The sequence below is a fragment of the Somniosus microcephalus genome, chromosome 14, assembly GCF_052327205.1.
Source record: "Somniosus microcephalus isolate GS21.2 chromosome 14, FLI_Smic_1.0, whole genome shotgun sequence".
Classification (NCBI taxonomy): Eukaryota; Metazoa; Chordata; class Chondrichthyes; order Squaliformes; family Somniosidae; genus Somniosus; species Somniosus microcephalus.
Genome location: NC_141000.1, coordinates 88,222,828 through 88,245,320, shown reverse-complemented (window position 1 = coordinate 88,245,320; position 22,493 = coordinate 88,222,828). Strand labels below are relative to the sequence as shown.

The following is a 22,493-nucleotide window of genomic DNA, read 5'->3' as shown; positions in this document are numbered from 1 at the left end:
GGGTGGTAGGTCCATGGAATATGCTGCCCCAAAAAGCAGTAGAAGCTACATCATTACATAAATTTAAAACAGAAATAGACAGTTTCCTAGAAGTAAAGGGAATTAAGGGTTACGGGGAGCGGGCAGGAATTTGGACATGAGTCTAGGTTCGGATCGGTCATGGCCCTGTGGATAGCGGAGCGGGCCCAGGGGCCGTGTAGCCTGATCCTGCTCCTATTTCGTGTGTCTAATTCTGTTAGATTCAGGAGATGGTTCTGTGATAGTAGATTGGCGGTTAGGATCAGATCAGCCATGATCTTATTGAATGGCGGAGCAGGCTCGAGGGGCCGATTGGCCTACTCCTGCTCCTATTTCTTATGTTCTTATGTTCTTGGCGCTGTCGGAAGTCGGAACACCTCAAAACCCCTGTAACAGGAGTCTGACTCTCCCGCGCTGCCGGTAGTCTCTTCTGATCCGCCATTTTACAGGGGTACTGTGTGTCTCCCACGCTGCTTGTAGTCATTGAATTGCATTACCCTCAACTGGCAGTACTGTACTTAATCAAGCATCTTCCACCATCCATTTAACACAACATTCTGTAGGTGAGTACCCAATTACTGTATACTGCACATTTCCTGATTTTTTTATTTTTCTTTGTTAAAAATAGCCTCGGTAGATAATCCTCTCCATCATCCAGAATTTTTGATCAACCAGCACCATCCCGGTCCCGCCGGTGCCGGATACCAAAGAGCTTCCTGTTGTAATGAAATCTGTTTGTCTTGATCCTGTATTCGTTCTGCACTCATGTATATTACCCTCCCCCACTGTGTATAATTTCACTTCCTCTTTCCCGACTAACCTGGGAGGTTCCAGGTCTTGGCTCTTGGCTCCGCCCCTGACTTCTCTTACATAAAGATCCCAGGATCCGTATGACTCATTCCTGTGAACCAGTCGGCGTGTTGAGATGTTAGCTCTGATCTTAATTAAAAGCCAACTTGTTTAAGTCTATAACTTCTAGTTTTGTGGTTATTGAAGGCCCATCAATTTTAATCACTAAAGAATACTAGGATGGATCGACTCCTAAAACCAGAGCGTCTGGACTTGGATCCACATTCTGCTGAAGCATCAAATCAATTTGGACACTGGCTCAAATGCTTCGAACTCTTCGCGGGGGCCTCATCCGCTAGCGAGGTAGATAAACTGAGTCTACTGACTACTCGCGTAAGTCATCGGATTTATTCGTTCATCCGGGACGCCACCTCTTACACGGAGGCCATCACTATCCTGAAGGCCCAATACCAGAGGCCGGTAAACGAAGTGTACGCCAGACATCTGCTGGCTACACGCAGGCAGCGACCAGAGGAATCAATGGACGATTTCTTACAGGGCCTAAAGGACCCGGTCCGGGACTGTAACTGCAAGGCCGTGACGGCCAACGCGTACTCTGACGAATTGGTCCGCGATTCCTTCATCACGGGCCTCAAATTGAATTATATCTGTCAGAGACTGCTGGAGAAGGAGGTCCTGGACTTAAAAAAGGCAGTGGCCACTGCGCGATCGCTGGACGTGGCCCAGAAAAACTCTGACTCTTATTCTTCCAGCCATGCGGCCCTCACCGCCTCGTGCGCGCCGAGGGGGCCGCCATCTTGGAATCAGCCATCTTCCCCATCCAGGTCTCAGACCAGCTCTACGCCGCCGGAGTCCCCACACAGAAGTTCACCCAGGAGTCCTACTACAGCGGCAATGTCTCGAGGCCCGAAATGCTACTTCTGCGGCCAGGCCAAGCACCCCAGACAATGATGCCCAGTGAAGGACGCTACATGCTTCAAATGTAAGAAAAAGGGGCATTTTAGCAAAGTCTGCAGGGGGAATCCGATTTCCAACTCCGTCACCGCCTCGTGCGTGCCGTGCGTGCCGCCATCTTGGGATCCGCCATCTTTTCCCGACTCAACGGCCGCCCAGGGCCCAACAGTGGCTTCGATCACGGTGGATCAATCCAGGCCACACCCGTTGACAAAATCCATGATGGACATACAGATAAACGGGAATTTAACGAAATGTTTAATTGACTGTGGGAGTACCGAGAGTTTTATCCACACTAGCCTGGTACGGCGGCACTCATTAACGGTAACCCCTACACAGAGCAGAATTGCTATGGCTGCTAAGCCCCACACTTCGGACATTTTGGGCTTGTGTGGTAACACTGACTGTAAAAGGCACGGAAAACAAGGATTTTAAACTCCTCGTGATGCCAGAACTCTGTGTTAATGTAATCTTGGGCCTGGACTTCCAGTGCCACCACGAAAGTGTCACGCTAGCATATGGCGGGTCCCAGCTGCCACTCACAGTCTGTGGCCTATCAACTTTAAAAATCAGCCCACCCTCTTTATTCGCTAATCTCGCTCCGAACTGTAGGCCCATAGCGACCAAAAGTAGACGGTACAGTCTGGAAGACAGACACTTTATCAAGGCGGAAGTGGACAGACTCCTGCAGGAAGGCATTATTGAATGCAGTACCAGCCCGTGGCGTGCCCAAGTAGTCATAGTTAAGAATAGCGAAAAGAAACGGATGGTAATTGACTACAGCCAGACTGTTAATATTTATACCCAGCTGGACGCCTACCCTTTACCCCGCATATCAGAAATGGTCAACCAGATTCCGCAATACCGAGTCTTCTCGACTATCGACCTCAAATCCGCGTATCACCAGCTCCCCATTAGAACGGAGGACCGCCCATACACCGCCTTCGAGGCGAACGGGCGCCTCTACCATTTTCTCAGAGTGCCCTTCGGGGTAACAAATGGGGTCTCGGTCTTCCAACGTGAGATGGACCGCATGGTTGACGAGAATAAACTACAAGCTACCTACCCCTATCTGGACAATGTCACTATCTGCGGGCACAACCAGCAAGACCACGATCTAAATCTTGCGAGATTTTTAAAAATTGCCCTAAAGCTGAATCTAACCTACAACGAGGACAAATGTGTCTTCAACACAACCCGTCTCTGTATCCTCGGCTGTGTGGTGGAAGATGGGGTAATTGGACCGGACCCTGACCAATTACGCCCCCTAAAGGAACTGCCCCTGCCACACAATCCCAAAGCTTTAAAAAGGTGCCTGGGATTTTTTTCGTATTATGCCCAATGGGTGCCCAATTATTCTGATAAGGCCCGACCCCTCATTAAATCGACGTCCTTCCCACTATCAGCTAAAGCTCGGGAGGCTTTCACCAGTATTAAACAGGACATTGAAAGGGCTGCAGTGTGTGCAGTGGACGAATGCATTCCCTTTCAAGTCGAAAGCGATGCGTCAGACTTTGCCTTAGCTGCGACCCTCAATCAGGCTGGGAGACCTGTGGCCTTCTTCTCCCGAACCCTTCAGGGACCTGAAATCAGGCACTCTTCTGTCTCTGTAATCTATTCTGCATGTTTGGCATGCCGAACTACATACACAGCAATAGGGGGACGTCATTCATGAGTGGTGAGCTGTGCCAGTTCTTGCTCTCGAAGGGGATAGCCACTAGCAGAACCACTAGCTACAACCCCGGGGTAATGGGCAAGTGGAAAGGGAGAATGCTACTGTTTGGAAGGCTGTCACGTTAGCCTTAAAGTCAAAAGGCCTTCCGACCTCCCGCTGGCAGGAAGTCCTCCCAGATGTGCTCCACTCCATAAGGTCTCTGTTATGTACTGCCACTAACGCTACCCCTCACGAAAAGATGTTCGTTTTCCCCCGGAAATCCACCTCGGGCATATCTCTACCCGCGTGGCTGACGTCTCCGGGGACAGTACTATTGCGGAAGCACGTGAGAGGCCATAAAACGGACCCCCTTGTGGAAAAGGTACAGCTCCTCCATGCAAACCCTCAGTATGCCTATATCGAATACTCTGACGGGCGAGAGGACACTGTTTCCATAAAAGACCTCGCTCCCTCGGGGAGCGGAGAGAACGATGGGAGACTACCCGATGAAGACCTACACTACAAAGAGACAGGACGCCCAGAGGTATCAATACCCAACTTTAACCTGGAGGACACTGCAGATAACCTGGAAGACACTGCGGAGGCCCGGACAGCGGAGGAACCAGAATCCACTCCCCTAGAGGCACCCCAACCGGCTTTGCGCCGATCACGGAGAACTGCAAAACCTCCTGACAGACTCACTTATACCAACTTTTAAGAAACATCACCCCAATGGACTAAATCTATAGAAGGGGTGAATGTAATGAAATCTGTTTGTCTTGATCCTGTATTCGTTTTGCACTCATGTATATTACCCTCCCCCACTGTGTATAGTTTCACTTCCTCTTTCCCGACTAACCTGGGAGGTTCCAGGTCTTGGCTCTTGGCTCCGCCCCTGACTTCTCTTACATAAAGATCCCAGGATCTGTATGACTCATTCCTGTGAACCAGTCGGCGTGTTGAGATGTTAGCTCTGATCTTAGTGATTAAAAGCCAAGTTGTTTAAGTCTATAACTTCTAGTTTTGTGGTTATTGAAGGCCCATCACCTGTACAATGATATTTTGGAGGGTTTTTAAATAGGTTAGATTGCAATGCTAACTGAACTGGAAGATTGAGAGGGATTAAGATCTGGCTTTTAGGGATCATGTCAATGTCAGCAAGTTATATGAGCTAAGCTTTCATCATGTGGCTACCCCATTGTTAAGTTGGTAGTGAACCAGATGAATCCAGGTCAATCCCTAGGGGGTCGAATTTAACTCTACCTGGTGAGCAGTTAAAAACAGGTGCCAAAACGTCCAATATGGTGGGTGGCATGTCCTGCACCATCCACCATATTGGTATAGGCATCAAAAGAGACGTCCAGGGCCCATGTCTGAGGCAGGTGCGAGGCCCTTTGCATATGCAAATTAGGGATCAAACACCTATTTGATGCCTCCTTTACTAACTTGGTTTGTCCTGAACGCAGCTGGACTGGCGTCAGCTGTGTTCAGGAAAACCTGGGCCGGAATTTTCCCCTAAAAAACCGGGTGAGTTTGGAGCGTGGGGGCAGTTAAATCGCTAAAAAATGGGATTCCCAACCTGATCCTGCCTCCAACCCGCCCACTTCTGGTTTTAATGGAGGTGGGACAGGGGGGGACGCGACGCAGGGGCGACCAACCTGCTCCCAGGGGGCGGTATGTCAATTTAATTATTATAATGAGGCTGGAAGCCTCTTTTTCTCCCTCCATTTTGAACTTAACTGCATGGGGACGGGTTTCACACAATTCGTGAAACCCGGCAGTTAAACTGAGGCAGGGACTGCTGCATCCGGGAGGTAAGTGGCTTTATATCTACCTTGTGGATCCAGGGTCCCTGCCATACCCACCCCCCGCGATCGTAGACCCCACCATGAGGCCTCTGATCACCTTCCCAGGCCTCTGATCCCCACCATAAGGCCTCACCCCAACCCCACCGATGATGCTGAGGCCGGCCACATTCCTCCGGTGGCTGGCCCCGATCCTCTCCCCCACCCCCGCCCCCACTGATACCCGATGCCCCCGATCCTGGCCGATTCCTCCCTTTCCCCGCCAGCCGATCTTCCAACTGTCCCACCCCTCAGCCAACCCCCACCTCCCAATCTTCCACTTCCGACCCCCCCTTGCAATCCCAGATCCTCCACTGCCAACCCCCCCCTTGCAATCCCTGATCCTCCGCTGCCGAGATCCCCCAATCTACAACCCCCGATTCTCCACTGCCGACCCCCCCGCTCCTGCGACCCCCGATCCTCCACTGCCAACCCCCCCCCCTTGCAACCACCGATCCTCCACTGCCGACCCCCCCGCGATCCCTGATCCTCCACTGCCGACCCCCCCGCGATCCCTGATCCTCCACTGTCGAGATCCCCCAATCTGCAACCCCCGATCCTCCACTGCCGACGCCCCCCCGCTCCTCCTGTGATCCCCGATCCTCCACTGCCGACCGCCCCCCCCTGCGATCCCCGATCCTCCACTGCCGACTGCCCCCCCCACCATGATCCCCAACTGCCGATCCCCTGACCCCCTCCAGCTATCCCTCCCCCAGACCGACCCCTTGCATCTGCAGGCCTACCCGACCGCAGCCAGCCAGTCTCTCTATCTGGCTGGCTGCGGGCAAGAATCCGAAGACTGCCCCCAACCTACCTCCCTGGAGAAAATTCCATCCCAGGTCTATGTATGGCCTAACCACTGGTCCTTAAAGGGACCGCTGCAGGCTGTCAGCAACAAAAAAATACTTACCTGAATGCAGAGCCTGGAAGTGCAGGAGTGCTCCGCCCGGCTCCACATTAAAACCACAGCCGCTGCTGATCATCGCTAACCCCGCTTCCTGATCAGTACATTAACCCACTTCCCAATCACTGCATTGCCACCCGCCTCCACCCGCCCCACCCCCGCCGGTTGCCTGCCTCTTCCTGGTTGCCCCCCTCTTCCCAGGGATCACTCCCTGTGCCATGTTCGCGCCAGCAGCCTGCCACAAATCAATTTCTAGGCCCAAGGTTTATCAGCATATGTTCATGCCAATGAGTTACTTACTGATGATCAGTGAACTGAATGCTAATGTGCCTATCAACTGCAATGCTGAGCAACACACAGTCACTATGCTGCCTACTTTTTCAGGGCTTACCTAAACCGCCAGTGGTCAAGGCACCCAAAAGGTTGTTTAAGCACACCAAAGACTTGCTCACTCAGCACCTCGCTCCCACTATTAGTCTCACCATATTGTATTTCAGCCCCGGCCTGGGAATTAAACAGAGGAATTGAGAGTCGTGCAACACATAACCTTTCTCCTGGCAGCCGGCTGTCAAACTCTTCCTCCCCTTGGAAGAGCTTGATGGTGTTTGTTTGTCACAGAATGTATGAATTATAAATATACTCTCTAGAAAGTGGGCTCTGATGTGCATAAGTCAGGGTGAAATATGCCATGCCATCATCGGACATTGCCTGAATAGCAACATGGCTACAAGTGATTATTCCTGGAATCCTAGCTGGTAGAGCCCTGCTGCCTTTGAGGTTGCAAGTGCTGCTCGATTTCAAAGTTGATGTATTGCAGTGCATAGCTGAACAGTGAGTCAGACGTCTGCTTTATGGCTCTGCGAATAGCAGCTCACTCCTGCGATTGTTAACTTGACCAGGGCAGTGCTGCCTGAACACTGTCCTTCAGCTCATCATTCAGGAAATGTCAGAGGTAACTAACCACCTTACCAGGCAGCCTTTAAATGACTGCTGCTTCATTAGGCTCGGGTAGCTGCATCTTGACCTGTACAGAGGGCTCTGAGGGTATTTGGTATGGGTAACTGTGAGTGTTTTATGAAGTCTTTGCTCCTGCTGTGTCCTCTATCTTCTGCAGAGATATAGGGGTCATTTTTGCGGAATACTTTAGGCACTAAAGAGCCTCCGAGGTGGCCAAGCTGGGGTCTTAAGCTGCAACACCAGTTTAGCCCATGTTTAGCACAAGACGCCATCTTGGTAAAGGAGTTGAAGCCAGCGCTAGGATCGGCTGGCCAAAGGCTCGTTAAACAGCTGATTGCCACTTAAAATGCCTGCTAGCACTCATTAAAGAGGTTGCACAGTATGTTTGCGGCTAGTGCTTCAACTAATGCTGTCTCCTAACAGTGACCAGCTGTTTGGGAGTAAGCATGACGTTGATGTCAATTTCAAGTGGTACTTAAAGGGATACTCACCATTTCATGTTCATAGCTGCTGGAGCTGAGAGACCTCAGAAACACATCAGGAGACTTTCTGGGGCACTTTGTCAAGATTTCATACAAGAACACATATCTGCACCATAACTATGACCGTCTATTTCCACCTCCGTAACTCCGCCCCTGCCTCAGCTCATCTGCTGCTGAAACCCTCATCCATGCCTTTGTTACCTCTAGGCTTGACTATTCCAACGCACTCCTGCCTGGCCTCCCACGTTCTACCCTACATAAACTTGAGGTCATCCAAAAATCTGCTGCCTGTGTCCTAACTCGCACTAAGTCCCGTTCACCCATCACCCTGTACTCGCTGACCTACATTGGTTAAGCAACGCCTTGATTTTAAAATTCTCATCCTTGTTTTCAAATCCCATCATGACCTCGTCCCTCCCTATCTCTGTAATTTCCTCCAGCCCCACAAACCGCGCCCGCGCCCCGAGATATCGCACTCCTCTAATTCTGCCCTCTTGAGCATCCCTGATTGTAATCGCTCAAACACTGGTGGCCGTGCCTTCAGCTGCCTAGAACCTCAACTCTGGCATTCTCTCCCTAAACCTCTCCACTTCTCTACCTCTCTTTCCTCCTTTAAGACGCTCCTTAAAACCTACCTCGTTGACCAAGCTTTTGGATATCGGCCCTAATTTCTCCTTATGCAGCTCGGTGTCAAATTTTTTGTCTTATAACACTCCTGTGAAGCGCCTTCAGATGTTTTACTACGCTAAAGGTGCTATATAAATAAAAGTTGTCCAACACTCGAGCAAAATTCATTCCAGAAATTCCCTGAGGGCTTCATCTAAAAAGAGTAAGTGCTGTACTACTCCACCTTATAGGAGTCACCTGGAGAAAGGGAGGGCTTGGTCATGGACATCTGGCTAGGGGTCCCCCTTGGTCTGGATGAGGAATGGGAGGAGGACATGAGGCTAGGCAGAGCAGCAGCAGCGAGGGACAGGAGGCGAGGTGGCATTCTTCCCCCCTGCAGGTACAGGACATCCCTCCTCCTCTGGACCTCCTCCATCAGGACCTCCAGTACCGCATCCGAGAACCTGTGTGCCCTCTATCTCTTGGTCCCCAAGCCATCCTGCTTCCTGCCTTGTGCCAGCCAGAGTACTCCACACCCTCAGTGGAACTGGGTGCGAGGAGCCCACATTTACTGCTCCACGAAAATTGCATTGAATCAGCGCTTGAGTGCAAAACCTGCAGGTTTCTGGTTTACTGCCTTCAGGCAAGTTCAAATTATGGTAATCAGCAGCTAGGACCAAAATTGTGTGCTAAATCCAGACTTTGAAACAGGCATGTCTTATTAGCACAGTACCCATTTAGTGCCTGTTTTCACCCTTTGGCCAAAATAACCCCCGTGGGTTGCACAATTTGCACCAGCTTGTTTACTTAGAACAGAGATACAATGGCCCAGAAATTCGGGTCGGGGGCTTCCCGCGGGTGTAAGCCCCCGACCTGCACTTAACTTGCGCGCCGGCCGTTGAGCTGTGGGCCCCCGTGGAATTCCGATCCTGGGCCTGCTCCAGCTTCCGGCGCGCAGTGCTTGTGTATCCCAGGGGCGCAGTTAGTTCGATGCGTCCCCTGGGATCACGTGGGCCATGGGGAGCCAATCGGAGCAGAGAATGCTCCATTCATAAGTTTGACAGGAGGTGCTGTCAAAACGTAGAAATACTACAGGCCCCAAAACATCACTAAATCTTCAAATAATTTTTTTTTAAAACATCACGTTTTTTAAATAAACTATAAATTACATGAAATAACTATTTTAAATAATTTAAATTTTTGAAAATGTTTTTTAATTTTCTAACAGGGCTAAAAATAAACTTACCTTTCTTTAAAGTATTTAAAAATAATAAACCTGTGGAAAAAATGATTTAATTTTAATTAATTCACCACTTACCTTGTAAAAAGCAGGCCTTATGCCTGCTTTTTAAATGTGTAACTTCTACAGACTTACCCTCCCGGGAAAACCTGTAAAAAAGAACTAAGTTCGATGCGCACGCGCAGCCTCTCCTGTGCACGTGTTCAACCTCTGAACCCCTGCTTTCAAGGGAACGGAAGAGCTGGTTTCCAGCGCATGCGCAGTGCATGCAGGAAACCGGCACTTCCATTGGGCCTACAGGTGAGTACCCCGTGCGTACTCACCCGTGGAGACCCGAATTTCTGGGCCATAATAATTCAGGTCAGAGCCAATAGGCACCAATGCAGACTTTGCTGTACCAAATGGAAGACAACACCAGTTGGTGTCCAAAACTGTTAACATGGCCTTAATGGATATCAGTAAGTGATGGACATTAAAATAATACCAGATTATTAGTGCTAATAAGTGTTCTTTTCACAAGATAAATACTCCAAAACAATTAAAACTGCAACCTGGTGCTTCTTAATCCTCCCCCCTTGTCAGTTTTTCATCCCTTTTATGCTAATTTCTATGGGTACTAATAGTATCTTACTAATACAGTACTGAAAAATTAACAGAGCGTGGAAGCAGCAACTAATAGTAATGGAAAATAAAGGATACTGAGTCATCTTGCTTCTTTTTTATAAGTTATCGCAGAGAGGAAATATTGTGAAAACAGATGATTTCACATATGTCAAAACGCTCTTAAAGTTGTAAGTGTACAAAGTAGGAGCTATTAATAAATGATTTTTACCTGGGTAATATTCAGCAGACTGTGTGAAGCAGAAACTGTTAATACGATGATTACAACGTACATGCATAGCAAAAACTGGCATTTTTAATGTATACATAAAATAATTCCTGGCTTCAAATAACCTTGTAACTGCTGTAATACCTTTGCCTTTCCCCTCCTATTATCTATAGCCCCAGGTCAAAAAGTGTTCAGTCGCTCTCCCCTTCTCTGCGCTACTTACCACAATTATGTTCATCACTTAAATCTAAACAATCCTGCACACCATCACATTCTGCATTGGGTTTGAAAATACATTTTCCATCGGCACACTTGTAAGTGTTGGCAGTGCATTTGACATCTAACAAAAATAAAGGCAGAAAAAACAGGATTAATAACAGTGGTTTGAAGATATTGAATGGTAATAGTGAAGTTCAAACTGACAAATTTACCACCAATAAATAAAATCTTATTGGTTAATTACTGTTGACAATGTCAGCTGATAAATGGTTCATGGGCTCACAGTCCTTTCTCTTTTTTATTAGTGGCAGAGTCAACCCATTTAAATTAGTTAATGCCTCTGCTAAAATAATGGATAAAAGATTGTCTGGGAATACATTATTTGCTCATCAGCTAATTTTGCCAACAGTATTTTCTAAGCTTTATATAGCATGTCCAACCATGCAGATTCCTTTTTTGGTTCATGAATAAAAGCATCTTTTTCACAGACAAAATAAAAAGCAAGCGACAGTGCCTACCAATTTATGGCATTCTACATTATGGGCACAAGTTTTTTGGTTTAATAAAAAGAAAGTGAGTTTTGCTTTTGATGGTTCCCTGTTCTGTACAGCAAATAACAACAGAGTCTTTACCAACAAGGACATTTAAGAGAACAATGTTTTAAAATGTTGATGCCAGTATATGTACTGAAAGTAATTTTTGTAGAGCGAAGCATGTTCCGCCTACCTGTTTTAGCACAGTCGGCCTCATCACTGCCATCAGAACAGTCAACATTTCCATCACATAAGGTACTGATGGGCAAACAATAACTCTTCAGACAGCTGAAGTGCCCAGCAGAGCAATCTGGAAATGAAACAGAAAAGATATGACAACTGATCATAAGATACCCTGAAACTAGTTAAGAAATTGCAACTCGTGCTTTGCTTGAATGTTACATTTAGTTTCAAAACTTTGCGGCAGAGTGCCCCAATGTTGTACTCGATATTTCGGTCCGAATACACCTTACATGGAGAAATATTGATCTCTTTGTACTGCAAAATTAAGTCCAAGTTAGTGAAGCAATGGCCTAGAAATTCACTGGCGCCCCGTTTGGGGTGCCAAGCTCGCCTGGGCACCGGAATTACCGCTCCGGACGGAGCCGGGAGTGCCAGCGCGATATTCAGTTTGAGCGCCCCAAGAGGGACGCGGGGCGCTGCTCGAGGCGCCCCACGTCCCTCTTGGGGCGCTGAAACTGAATATCGCAGCGCAACGTGCTGCAGCGCGGCGCACTGCGGTACTGCAGGCCTTCCTCCCCTTCTTAAGGGGGAGGGGCCTGCACCAGCGCGATCACCGATCGAGAGTGCCGGCAAAAGAGCCCGGCACCGAGGAGAAGTGCCGGGCTCTCGGGACACAGCCGGCACTGCCCCGGGGGGGGGGCGGGATCAGGAGGCCGGGGAGGGCGGCGCGAGGAGGTGCTGGCAGGCGGCCACCGAAAAATATGGCCGCCCCGCACCTCCCCCTTAATTTGCGCCACTACCGCCACAGGTAGGCCCCGTGAACCGGTCGTGATTTGCGACCGGCGCTACGGGGGGGGGGGCGTGACCCAATATCGCGTTCGGGGTGGTAGCGGGGCGCTGCGCACACCGATGACGCCATCGGTGGCGGCGCAGCGCTACAGGCTAACGCCGCCATTAACGCCCCGCTAAATATCGCGGGAGGCGTGGCCAGTGGCGCTAAAGCCACTAAGTGCCCTCTTTGGGCGCTAACTGGTGGCGCAGCCCACTGAATTTCTAGGCCAATGTGTTTCACTGCGATACTGGCTTACAAAAAAGTTGTACCACAAATTTAATAAGATCTGAAATAAAATGATAGAAGTTACCTAATGAGTTCTCCCCCCGCCTCTCCCACTCTCCACACCAACCTCCCTGATGTCTCAGTGGGTCAATGTACACTGGTGAGATGTTGGATTCAGTGGACAAATACACACTGGTGAGATACTAAACCATGCAGAAGTGGAACCTCTCAGTACAACCCTTGCCCTGCCCTGAAAAAGCTGATTGCAATTAGAGTAGTAATGGGAATGCTACGATTGGGCATTACATTCCCAAGCTAGGGAGATTAAAAAAAGTCAGTCACTGTCTCTGCTCCTGATTGCTATCTAATAACTCTTGCTAGAAAATGATGTGTGTGCATGTTTGGTGAGAAGTGGATCAAGTTGGCTTTGATGTGAACCCCTCCCTTCTACTCTTTAACAGCCTGTTAATATTCATGATTCAGGCTTGCACATGAAGAATGGCCATTTGGACAAGATACCAGAGGGCTGCGTTACTTAAGGAACTGTAGCCTTACTTGGGTCAATAACTTCAGAAGAAAATGTTTAAGAGTTAATGCAATTTTTTAGTTGGAAAAGCTACCTAAGCTACCAATTTTACGCTATGGGTTTTCCATAATCAAAAAGCAAGTTTCTTACCACAATTGCTTTCATCGCTCATATCTCCACAGTCATCAACTCCATCACAGACCCAGATCACTGGTTTACACAAATTATTATGACACTTAAACTGGTCTGATGTGCACACTGGAAGTGGGTCAGATAAAGAGTAAATGAAAAAGAGTTAATCGAGAATTGGGCGACTGCGTCACAGTAGCAGAACTTTGTTATAGTTTTTTTATGACTAAATCCTGTTGTGCAAAAATGAAGACCAGGAGTTACAAATTGTTATCTAGACATTGTTCTACACAGCCAGCCATGTACATGTATGCGATTTCTTGATTTCAAACTACAATTAAACAAACCAAACAGAGTTTTTTAGAAGATAAAGGGAATGTAGTACATATAGAATTTCAGCAGGCACTCGATAAGGCATCTCACAAAAGGCTTGTTAGAAAAACTTAGGACTATGCTATGAGGAAATTTGGGAGCATGGGTGGAAGAGTGGTTGACACACAGGAAACCGAGTTAAGGGAAATCTGTGTCACTCACCCAACCCCAACCTACCTGTTTTTGGAAGGTTAAAATTCACCCCTGTTTCTATGATTTTTATGGGCGTGAAATTCGGTTACCTTCCAGTTTGGGGGCGGTAACTGAGTTAAGGCTGGACATTTAGCGTCCGGCGCGGAAGTACCGCCCCGGCCCTTAAATTCGGCTTACCGCCCCGCACAGGAAGTGGAGCGCAATGTCAGGCGCAGCCAAATTTCTGCCGCGGGGCGGTAAGGGGAAGGGTCGTGGCGCACGGCGATGACGTCATCGCTGGTGGCGCAGTGGCCCGTGGCACTATTTCTCGGGAGGCACTTTTTTTGTTCATCCCCCCCAGTGATATGCCCTTTGTGCTCCGTTAGCGCCCCCCAGAGGCGCTAACAGCAGGCAGAGGAGCCGAATGTCTAGCCCTATGTCTTTTCAGGTTTGATATTTTGAGGTAACACATATGTGCCAACCTACAAAACTTGGAAAAGCTGATGACCAGTTTCAAAAAAGCTGACAATTCAAAAATTTAGTGCAGAATTTCCTCTTCCCCCTCTGCCACTAACCTACCCCAGTCTCCTAACTACTTCAGCCCTGAAGCCTCACTACTTTGTAGTTTCTTCACCATTCCCCCCTCACTCTTTCCAAATTTCTCTTCCATGAGACCCACTTCCTGCTCTCTCAATAATAAGAGCTGAAGAAGCCAGCTCAGTGCCATATGTAGTACTTTGATATATTTCCCTTTCATTACAATCTTAATGCACATGAGCTGCAAATAGGTGCTCCCTCCCCACAGTTCACCAGGTGTTCTCACCTCTACAAAACTGAGGTGGGGGCATCTGGGTGTAGCCTACAGAAAGTAAAGACTGCACTCAGACATCCCCATCTTATCATTGTGTGCGCTGTACCTGGATCCCCCCCAAACTTACATTGTGTGAGTGCAACCAGACACCCAGAACCCAGCTGCTGCCATCAGAGGTGCCAACAGTATTCACATAAAGCCAGGAAGGTCTTTTCCCATTCTATTATTGGCTTTTCATTCTGTAACATTCAGTCTGCAACTATTGTGGAACAGCCAGAATATGTATCTTTTATTATTTAAAAACAATACCCAGTGCTAAGGGAATTAAAATGACTAAAGCAGGGCCCTACCATGATTTTTGCTGTAATGCTGTCCAACAGATGCTGCTTCCCTGTTCCTGCCTAAGTCAGCTGCTGAGGAGAATGAGAAGCGCATGAGCTCCAACATGGTCACACGTGGCCAGAAGAGCTCGGCCGAGGTGCATTATGGGGTCACCTTGGCGCAGTGCGGGAAGCTTAAATCCCGCACTGATGTTTATCGGCGAAGGCAGTTAAAAACCTTCAAACTGTGGATCGATGTAACCATTCTCTCCCTGCTCTGAGCTGCTACCCACCATTTTCCTGCTGCTTTGCCCAGTTACTGCCACAATTCAGCCCAAAGCACCACTGGAGGAACAAAAGAGGCGGAATTTCATCAGCAAATGCTGACACATGGACAGCATCTCAGAACTGCTGATGGTTGGCACAAAACATGATCAGTTGGCACCTGTGGTAACCAGAGTTTTCACTTAGTTTCAAACTTCACAATCAATGTCATACATAGTTTGACACATACTTTATTTTTTTTATGAATATAATTAAATTACAGATTAATCCTTATGCTGTAAATGTGTGTAATTACAGCAATTGGTTAGAACCAACTCTTGACAATGTTGTTGGTACATGTTGGCACCAATACATTTGTTAATCATCTCTTTAAACTCAAGGAGGAAAGAATTGTTCTTGTTTCCATTTGCAGCAAAATTGTAAACACAATTTTGAATAATTAATGATGTTGCTGCACCTAGAAAGCAGATCTTCCTGCAGAGAGGCAAAAGTGACTTGTCTTCGTTAAGCTGACTGACATATTCAGTACATTCATTTCATAAATAATTGGGGGACCACAATGACTACACAATGCCTAAGTCTGGAGTTCCAAATGACTAGGTTGGAAAAATAAAACCATTTGGTGTGTTACTTTGATTACAGTTAGGATTCATCAGGAATCCACTTTTTTGTGTGTTTAAACTACAACTACTTCTAAGATCTCTTTTACTTACCACAGTTCAACTCATCACTTTTATCTTTGCAATGGAACCAGCCATCGCACTTGTTGCTCTTCAGCTCACATCTTCCATCTCCACAGATGTGCATTCCTTGGCATTCTGTAACACAATAGATTTAGTCATTACAACACAAAGGCAAAATACGTGGATGCTGGAAATCTGAAATAAAAACAGAAAATGGTGGAGACACTCAGCAAGTCAGGCAGCATCTGTGGAGAGAGGAACAGAGTTAACGTTTCGGGTCGATGACCTTTTGTCAGAACTGGAAAAAGTTAGATGTAAGATGTTTTAAGCAAGTGCAGAGGCAGGGCAGGAAAAGGTGGGGAGGGGAGTAAAGAACAAAAGGGAGGCTCTGTGATAGGGTGGAAGGCAGGAGTGATTAAATGACAAAAGGGACGATAGTACAAAGCAAAAGGAGATGGTAATGGGACAAGGAAAGAAACAAAAGATGAGTCTAGAAGAGGTGTAAATGGGAATGGCAGAATCATCAACAGCTGCCATCTGAAAAAATAGGGGCCGAGGTTATGGTCTGAAATTGTTGAACTCGATGTTGAGTCCAGAAGGCTGTAAAGTGCCTAATCGAAAGATGAGGTGCTGTTCCTCGAGCTTACATTGAGCTTCGTTGGAACAATGCAAGAGGCCGAGGACGGTGAGGTCAGAGTGGGAGTGGAGCGGAGAATTAAAGTGACAGGCGACTGGAAGCTCGGGGTCCCCCTTACGAACTGAACGGAGGTGTTCTGCAAAGCGGTCACCCAGTCTGCGTTTGGTCTCCCCAATGTAGAGGAGACCGCATCGTGAGCAGCGAATACAGTATACTAGATTGCAAGAAGTACAAGTGAATCGCTGTTTCGCCTAGAAGGAGTGTTTGGGGCCCTGGACGGTGGGAAGGGAGGAGGTAAAAGGGCCGGTGTTGCAAGTCCTGCATTTGCACAGAAGGTGCCAGGCGAAGGGAAGGGTATGTTGGAGGTGATTGAGGAGTGGACCAGGGTGTCGCGGAGGGAGCGGTCCCTTCGGAATGCTGAAAGGGGAGGGGAGGGGAACTTAGGCATTATATTGATTAAATGAAATAAGAGGGCTACGGTTCACACTTTTTCTGCCCTTACTTCCCCTTAGTTGCTGCCTATGTCCCAACCAAAAGGCAGGTGTGCAACCTTCACCAAGTACTTTACCTGTGCCACTTTGCAACCTGCCAGTACAAGGTGTCAGAGAGCAGATTAGGTCATTTTGTTTCCCCTCCTGAGCAAACAACAGGCCAGTTGAGATTGGGGGGAGGGGGAAATCACATCCTTCAATTCCACAGTGCAGGGATGGCAATGAGAGGGATGAAGCAGATGGTGGAAAAGCAGCTTGGGGTGGGGAAGGAAGGAGAATGCCAGCATAAACTGGGGATAAAGAGTGATAGCTTGAATGGGGGTCATGGAGGGAAATTTCTTTGTTGCAATCTCCTTCCCTGTAAGTATGCATTTAAAATGAACCAGAATGCCAACACTTGCAGACCTACCCATGTTTTCTTCTTTCAGCTGGACAACAGGAAATGTTGACAAGTCATATTTAGTATTATTGGCTGCTTCATTTTCCGTGGCCTCTCTTTGGTTTAAATGGCACTTGCGGTTGGTGAAAGTGTTATTTTTCTCAAGTTTCAGAAACAGATAGAAGTTAGAGAAAATTTTAGAGATAAAAGCTGGAACATTTATGCTGCCGTGCTTGCGGGATTGGAGGCAGGTCCGGAGTAAAATGCACAATAAATGGAAGCAGGTCGGGAACGCGCCACCATCTCATCTCCTCGTGCCTTTAACTCGAGCGCGTTTCCCAGCGCAGCACGGACTCAAACGGCAGAGGCAGGCAACCTAAAATACTTTGTTGTCAGACCCTTAACAGTGCTTTTAACCAGACCTTTTGAATTTCACTGGATGACCACGGGAATCACGCAGCTCGGGAACCACATCTGCCAAGCAGAGGCGGATGTTCAGTGGCCATTGATCAAGGTCATTACTGCAGAGCATGGAAAGCACAATAAATACTGCCACATGACACATGCTTGCTTGTCCAAGGGGAAGGCTCTTGCTGAGTGTATTTTGAGCACAGATTTAGGTGTCTACAGTTTGCAAGTCTTTTCTGCAAATTCAGAAGCCACTTTCACCTCATTGCTACTACCTATCACACCACTGACAGATTGGTCCTCTGATCTCTACTTGGCCTGCCATCTATTACATCAGCATGGGTGCCATTTATACTGTCCAGAATTGGACCAAGATCAGCCCCAACACCAGCAGCAGCAGGCACACCAGCAGCAACAGCACCAACAATCTTCTCCCCAATTATCTGATGCTCCACAGAACATGGGCATCAGTGCAGGGCTGCACTGCGCCAGAGCTGATACCCCCAACGCAGGATATACAGACAGAAGATGAGCTTCCTCAGCATGACTGAGCAGCAGTGCCAAAGGAAGCTCAGACTTTCGCGCCAGGTCGTCGCTGGTATTTGCAGCTTACTGGAACCAGACCTGCAGCGCAGAGGACCTGGTGGACATGCCTTACCAGTGGCTGTCAAGGTCACCAGCGCCCTCAACTTCTTCACCTCAGGATCCTTACAGGGATCTGCATCAGACATTTGTGAGATCTCGCAGTCGGCCAGCCACAGATGCATTACACAGGTCACCGATGCCATGTTTGACAAGTCACCCAATTATTTCAACTTTGTCACTGATGAAGCCAATGTGACTGAGCGGGCGCTCGGCTTTGCTGCTCTGGCTAGCTTCCCACTGGTGCAGGGCGTCATCGACTGCTCACATGTGGCCATCAGGGCACCCCATCATCACCCAGGAGTCTTTGTCAACTGCAAGGGCTTCCACTTCCTCAATGTACAGCTTGTCTGCAACCTTAAAAAGATGAGCATGAATGTGTGCACCAAATTAACTGGCAGCTGCCATGACTCTTTTGTCCTGCGCCAGTCCACCCTTCCTCAGCTCTTCGCACCGCCAAACACACTTACCAGCAGGCTGTTGGAGACAAGGGCTATCCACTGATGACGTGGCTCATGACACCCTTGAGGAGGCCAGGTACTGAGGCCAAGGAGAGATATAATGAAAGCCAGATGTGTCATAGAGCAGACAATAGGCTGAAAATGCGCTTCAGGTGCCTTGACAGATGAAGGAGCCTTTCAGTACGCACCAGCTAGGGTCTCTAGAATCATGGTTGTCTGCTGTGTGCTGCACAACATAGCGCAGCAATGAGGATTAGCATTGCATGAGGAGTAAGGCGCAGAGCGCACAACCTCTTCGGATGAGGAGAAGGAGGTGGAGGATTAGCATTAGCTGGAAGACGAGGACGAGCAGGAGGAACCTGAGGTCCAGATGCCAGCAGCACCCGAGCACATTGTCATGGCCAGATTTACTTAACTTCCTGCATTACACCCATATGGCTGCCACGTGCTGTGTCAGGTCCCCGCCCACCCCCACACCACCCCAACAACACCATAAAGCATCCCTACAATGACCAAGCCATTCCTTTCACACTGATCCCCACTGCTGGAGCTAATATTATGTCTCACCATTCACTCCAACTCACTAAGCCACTTCCAAAGTAGCAGACAAAAATGGGCATGACCACAAAGTGGTGAAACTAACTAGATTTGTATGTGACATAAGAGTAACGGAACCTTAACAGAAACAGTTCTTCAAGCATCCTTGGGCTTACCCTTGTTTATCTACTTCTGTGTCATTTTTCGTTTACATGTGCTTCTACGAGGTGCAACCCATGTGGCTTCAGTAGAGGTCAAGGCAGCCTGCTCACTTTCCTGCTGCGACTGCATAGACACTGTTGGTGGACATCCTCTGGGTTTTGGAGCCTCTGATGGCCCCGCCATAGTATGCTCCTCCTGTGACTGTGCAGTGGCGGACTTGGCCATTGCGATCCGAGGAGGCATCTGGGGCTCTGACTGAGGGGGAGGCAACGGGGGAGAAGTGGGAGCACTTTGAGAGGAGCCCCCACACTTCCATGTCCCCTCTCACCATCATCCCTCTCATGGGCCACCCGCACTTCCCTGCTAGCAAGGAGCTGGAGAGCACCTTGCTGCACAGCACTGGGGCCATGAGGACCCAAGTCTATGTTGACATCCCTCCTAGAGAGGAGGTCTATAAACCTCTGCCATCTGTTCTCCATAGAAACCATGTGCTCCTGTGAGTGGCGCATTAGCTGCTCCATGCAGGTGACCATCCTTTCCGTGGAAGATCCTACAATCGCCATCGCCTGTGACACACATGGCGGTGCTCATGTTGGAGGTGGACTCCTCCATTCTCTGCACATTTGCAGACATCACGGTCGCAAAACCTGTCAGAGCCTCCTGCACTTCTTCCTGCATCTCCAGGATCGCCCTCTTTCTCGATGGCCCCCGAGGCTGAGCGTCTGCATGCAGCTGAGCAGAGCTGGGAACGTCCCTGTCGCCACCATCTCCTTTTGCTCACTTGTGACTTGTGAGACACCAGGTGACAACACTACTTTATCTCGCGTAGAAGCCACCAAGGTGTGCGTATCTGCGCTGGTGCTGGGTGCGCTTAGGTCTGGTGACGGTGTGCCCTCAGAGGCTGCAGGCTCCTCTGAGGAGGCGTCTTCCTCTTCCACCTGGACAATGGGGGGGGAGGGGCTCTTGATAAACCTGTGGGAGAGTAATGAGATTATTTAGAAATGTCGTATCAAGATGGGTAACGATACCATTTATGCACATGATGAACATTCACTGGCTGCTGACATCAGTCCCTATATGAGTGACTGTTGAATGCCATGTGGCTGTATGAGATGTAATTCTGTCACCAGGTTGCTGAGAGGTCCCCCTCTCTCCGTCTCCCACCACCAGCTGCTCCGCAACTCCTGAGACCTCCAGGGCAATCTCCTCTGCTGCTGTCAACGTGGCGAATGATGGAGGGCCACCTCCGGTTCTCTCCCTCTCCCTCTTATTGTGGGCTCTCTTCTCCTGCAAGGAGGGAAAGAAGAGATGTTTGAGTGATAGTGATGGCATGAGTGTAAGGAATGTATAGGTTACATCTTTAGAGGGTGACTATGAGGGAGTGTGGTGCCTATACCAAAGTACCAATGCAAAGTGGCCTCCTTATGTGTTGTTAGTTGATATGATTGCATTAGGATGAGGGTGAGTGTGAGGGGTGGTTAGGCAGATGGGGATGTGAGTATATAGATAGAGACAGAGAGATGGGTGGTAAGTTGGTGCGAGTAATGATGTGCAGGAGTAGGCTTGGGAAGGCAGAGTGATGGGGATGTGATGACAGGCACAGCAGAATGAAGTTGAGTGTGGCTTTGCACTCACCTGTCCTGATCTCATGAGATCACTGAAGCGCTTCCGGCACTGCACCCAGGTGCTCCTCACCACATCCCTGCTGTTGATCTTCTCTGCAATTTGCAGCCAGGCTGTTTTAGTCACCTGGGGAGGTGTTTTGTGCCCATCAGCAGGGAAGAGGACCTCCCTGTGTGCTCTGACTCCCTCCACAAAAATATGTCGGGAGTCATCTTGAGAACCTGAATGCAGCCCTGTCTCTGTGAAGCCATCTGTGCAAGGTTCAACAATAACCAGATGGTGATATGTATTGCCTACACACTCCTAGTTGAACCTTCAAATGCAATGTGACCAAGGCTGCTTTAAATATCCCGGCTGGAAATGAGTTATCGATGATGTCATCAGACCTGCACTATTTAACAGGGTCGGGTAACACGCAGGCCTACCTTAATAGGCGCCATTAAGGAAAAGTCGCACTGAGGAGCGGGATGAAAAGAAGAACAGAGTCCCAAGCCGCCACGCTGACCGTCTGCGCCCGACCCACCCTTGTAATGAAAATTCCAGCCAAACAGTAACATTTTAGAGATATTTGGGAAAGAAAGGAGTATTGAAATTAATTTAATCCTAAATTTTTATAACTTTTGGTACTAGTTATAAAAACACCACCCTAATCTAATGGGGGTAAATTTCCGAAAGGGATTGTTCCACTCGTCTAACATAATTTTGGCAGAAGAGTTGAGAAAACACTGAGAAAACAGCGTGAACCCCGTTTCCACCATTTTCAGGGGGTTTCTGTGGCTCTTCGGTGAAGTTGCAGCAGATGAGCAGGAGAGCCCCTAGTGTTCTAGTTTCATATTGTAGGTGTGGGCTGCTGAATTTGAAAGAGGAATTATAATTTATACTATTTTTGCTGAAAACATGACTTTAACTCAAGTCACGCTCAGGGAGGGCAAAGTGCAGGAGGGAATAACCCACAAACTTCTCAGTTTGATGCCTGGGCTATTTTAACTTCTGGGCCACATTTAAATAGTTCAAATCTGTCTCTTGCCCAAAACCAGTGGGAGTGACAACATGGCCACTGGGCATCCGGGCTGGGCTGCTCGATGGCCGAAGGAAGTTGCAGGCCCAAGGTTTCCTTGTTGGGTCAGAATAAGCACTTCTGCTCTTCCTGGGCCACAAGGAACTTCTCAAAAATTAAAAAAAAATAATTACCTGGGGCTCTTCTGGCTCAATGCTGCTTGCTGCCAGCTTTTGCTGATGAGTTGGAGACTGTACGCGATTCGTGCATATCAAAGTTAAATTGGCGTCAGGATCCGAATGAAGTCATCAGACCCCGACATTTCAATGCGGGGAAGCAGCAGCTTATGCCTGACTGCCATTTTAACCCCCACCTGCACCATTCTTGTCGGGCGAACAGGGTTAAAATCAGGGCTATTGTATCTTATACCTCTAACCATGAAAGAAGCCTAGAATGTTAATACTTAAAGCTGTGCCTAAAATTGAAAAAGTGTAGTTATAATAGAATGTAACCTGCTTCACGTCCTTTTTATCTAATACAAATCAGGTAAGTGTACATTTTTATGACAGATACTGTATACATATATCTATGATGTTTGGTGAGAAAAT

General features: G+C 48.3%; 1 protein-coding gene across 1 annotated transcript in view; it reads right to left on the bottom strand.

The window, feature by feature from the left end:
- LOC147107670 (suppressor of tumorigenicity 14 protein homolog) overlaps positions 1 to 22,493 on the bottom strand; it is a 157,896-nt gene that overhangs the window by 33,276 nt on the left and 102,127 nt on the right. The window contains exons 12-15 of the mRNA XM_086006894.1: positions 15,579 to 15,683; positions 12,967 to 13,074; positions 11,244 to 11,360; positions 10,522 to 10,638 (exon numbers count right to left, since the gene is read on the bottom strand). Coding sequence (XP_085863020.1) covers positions 10,522 to 10,638; positions 11,244 to 11,360; positions 12,967 to 13,074; positions 15,579 to 15,683 — 447 coding nt within the window. The remainder of the gene's footprint in view (positions 1 to 10,521; positions 10,639 to 11,243; positions 11,361 to 12,966; positions 13,075 to 15,578; positions 15,684 to 22,493) is intronic.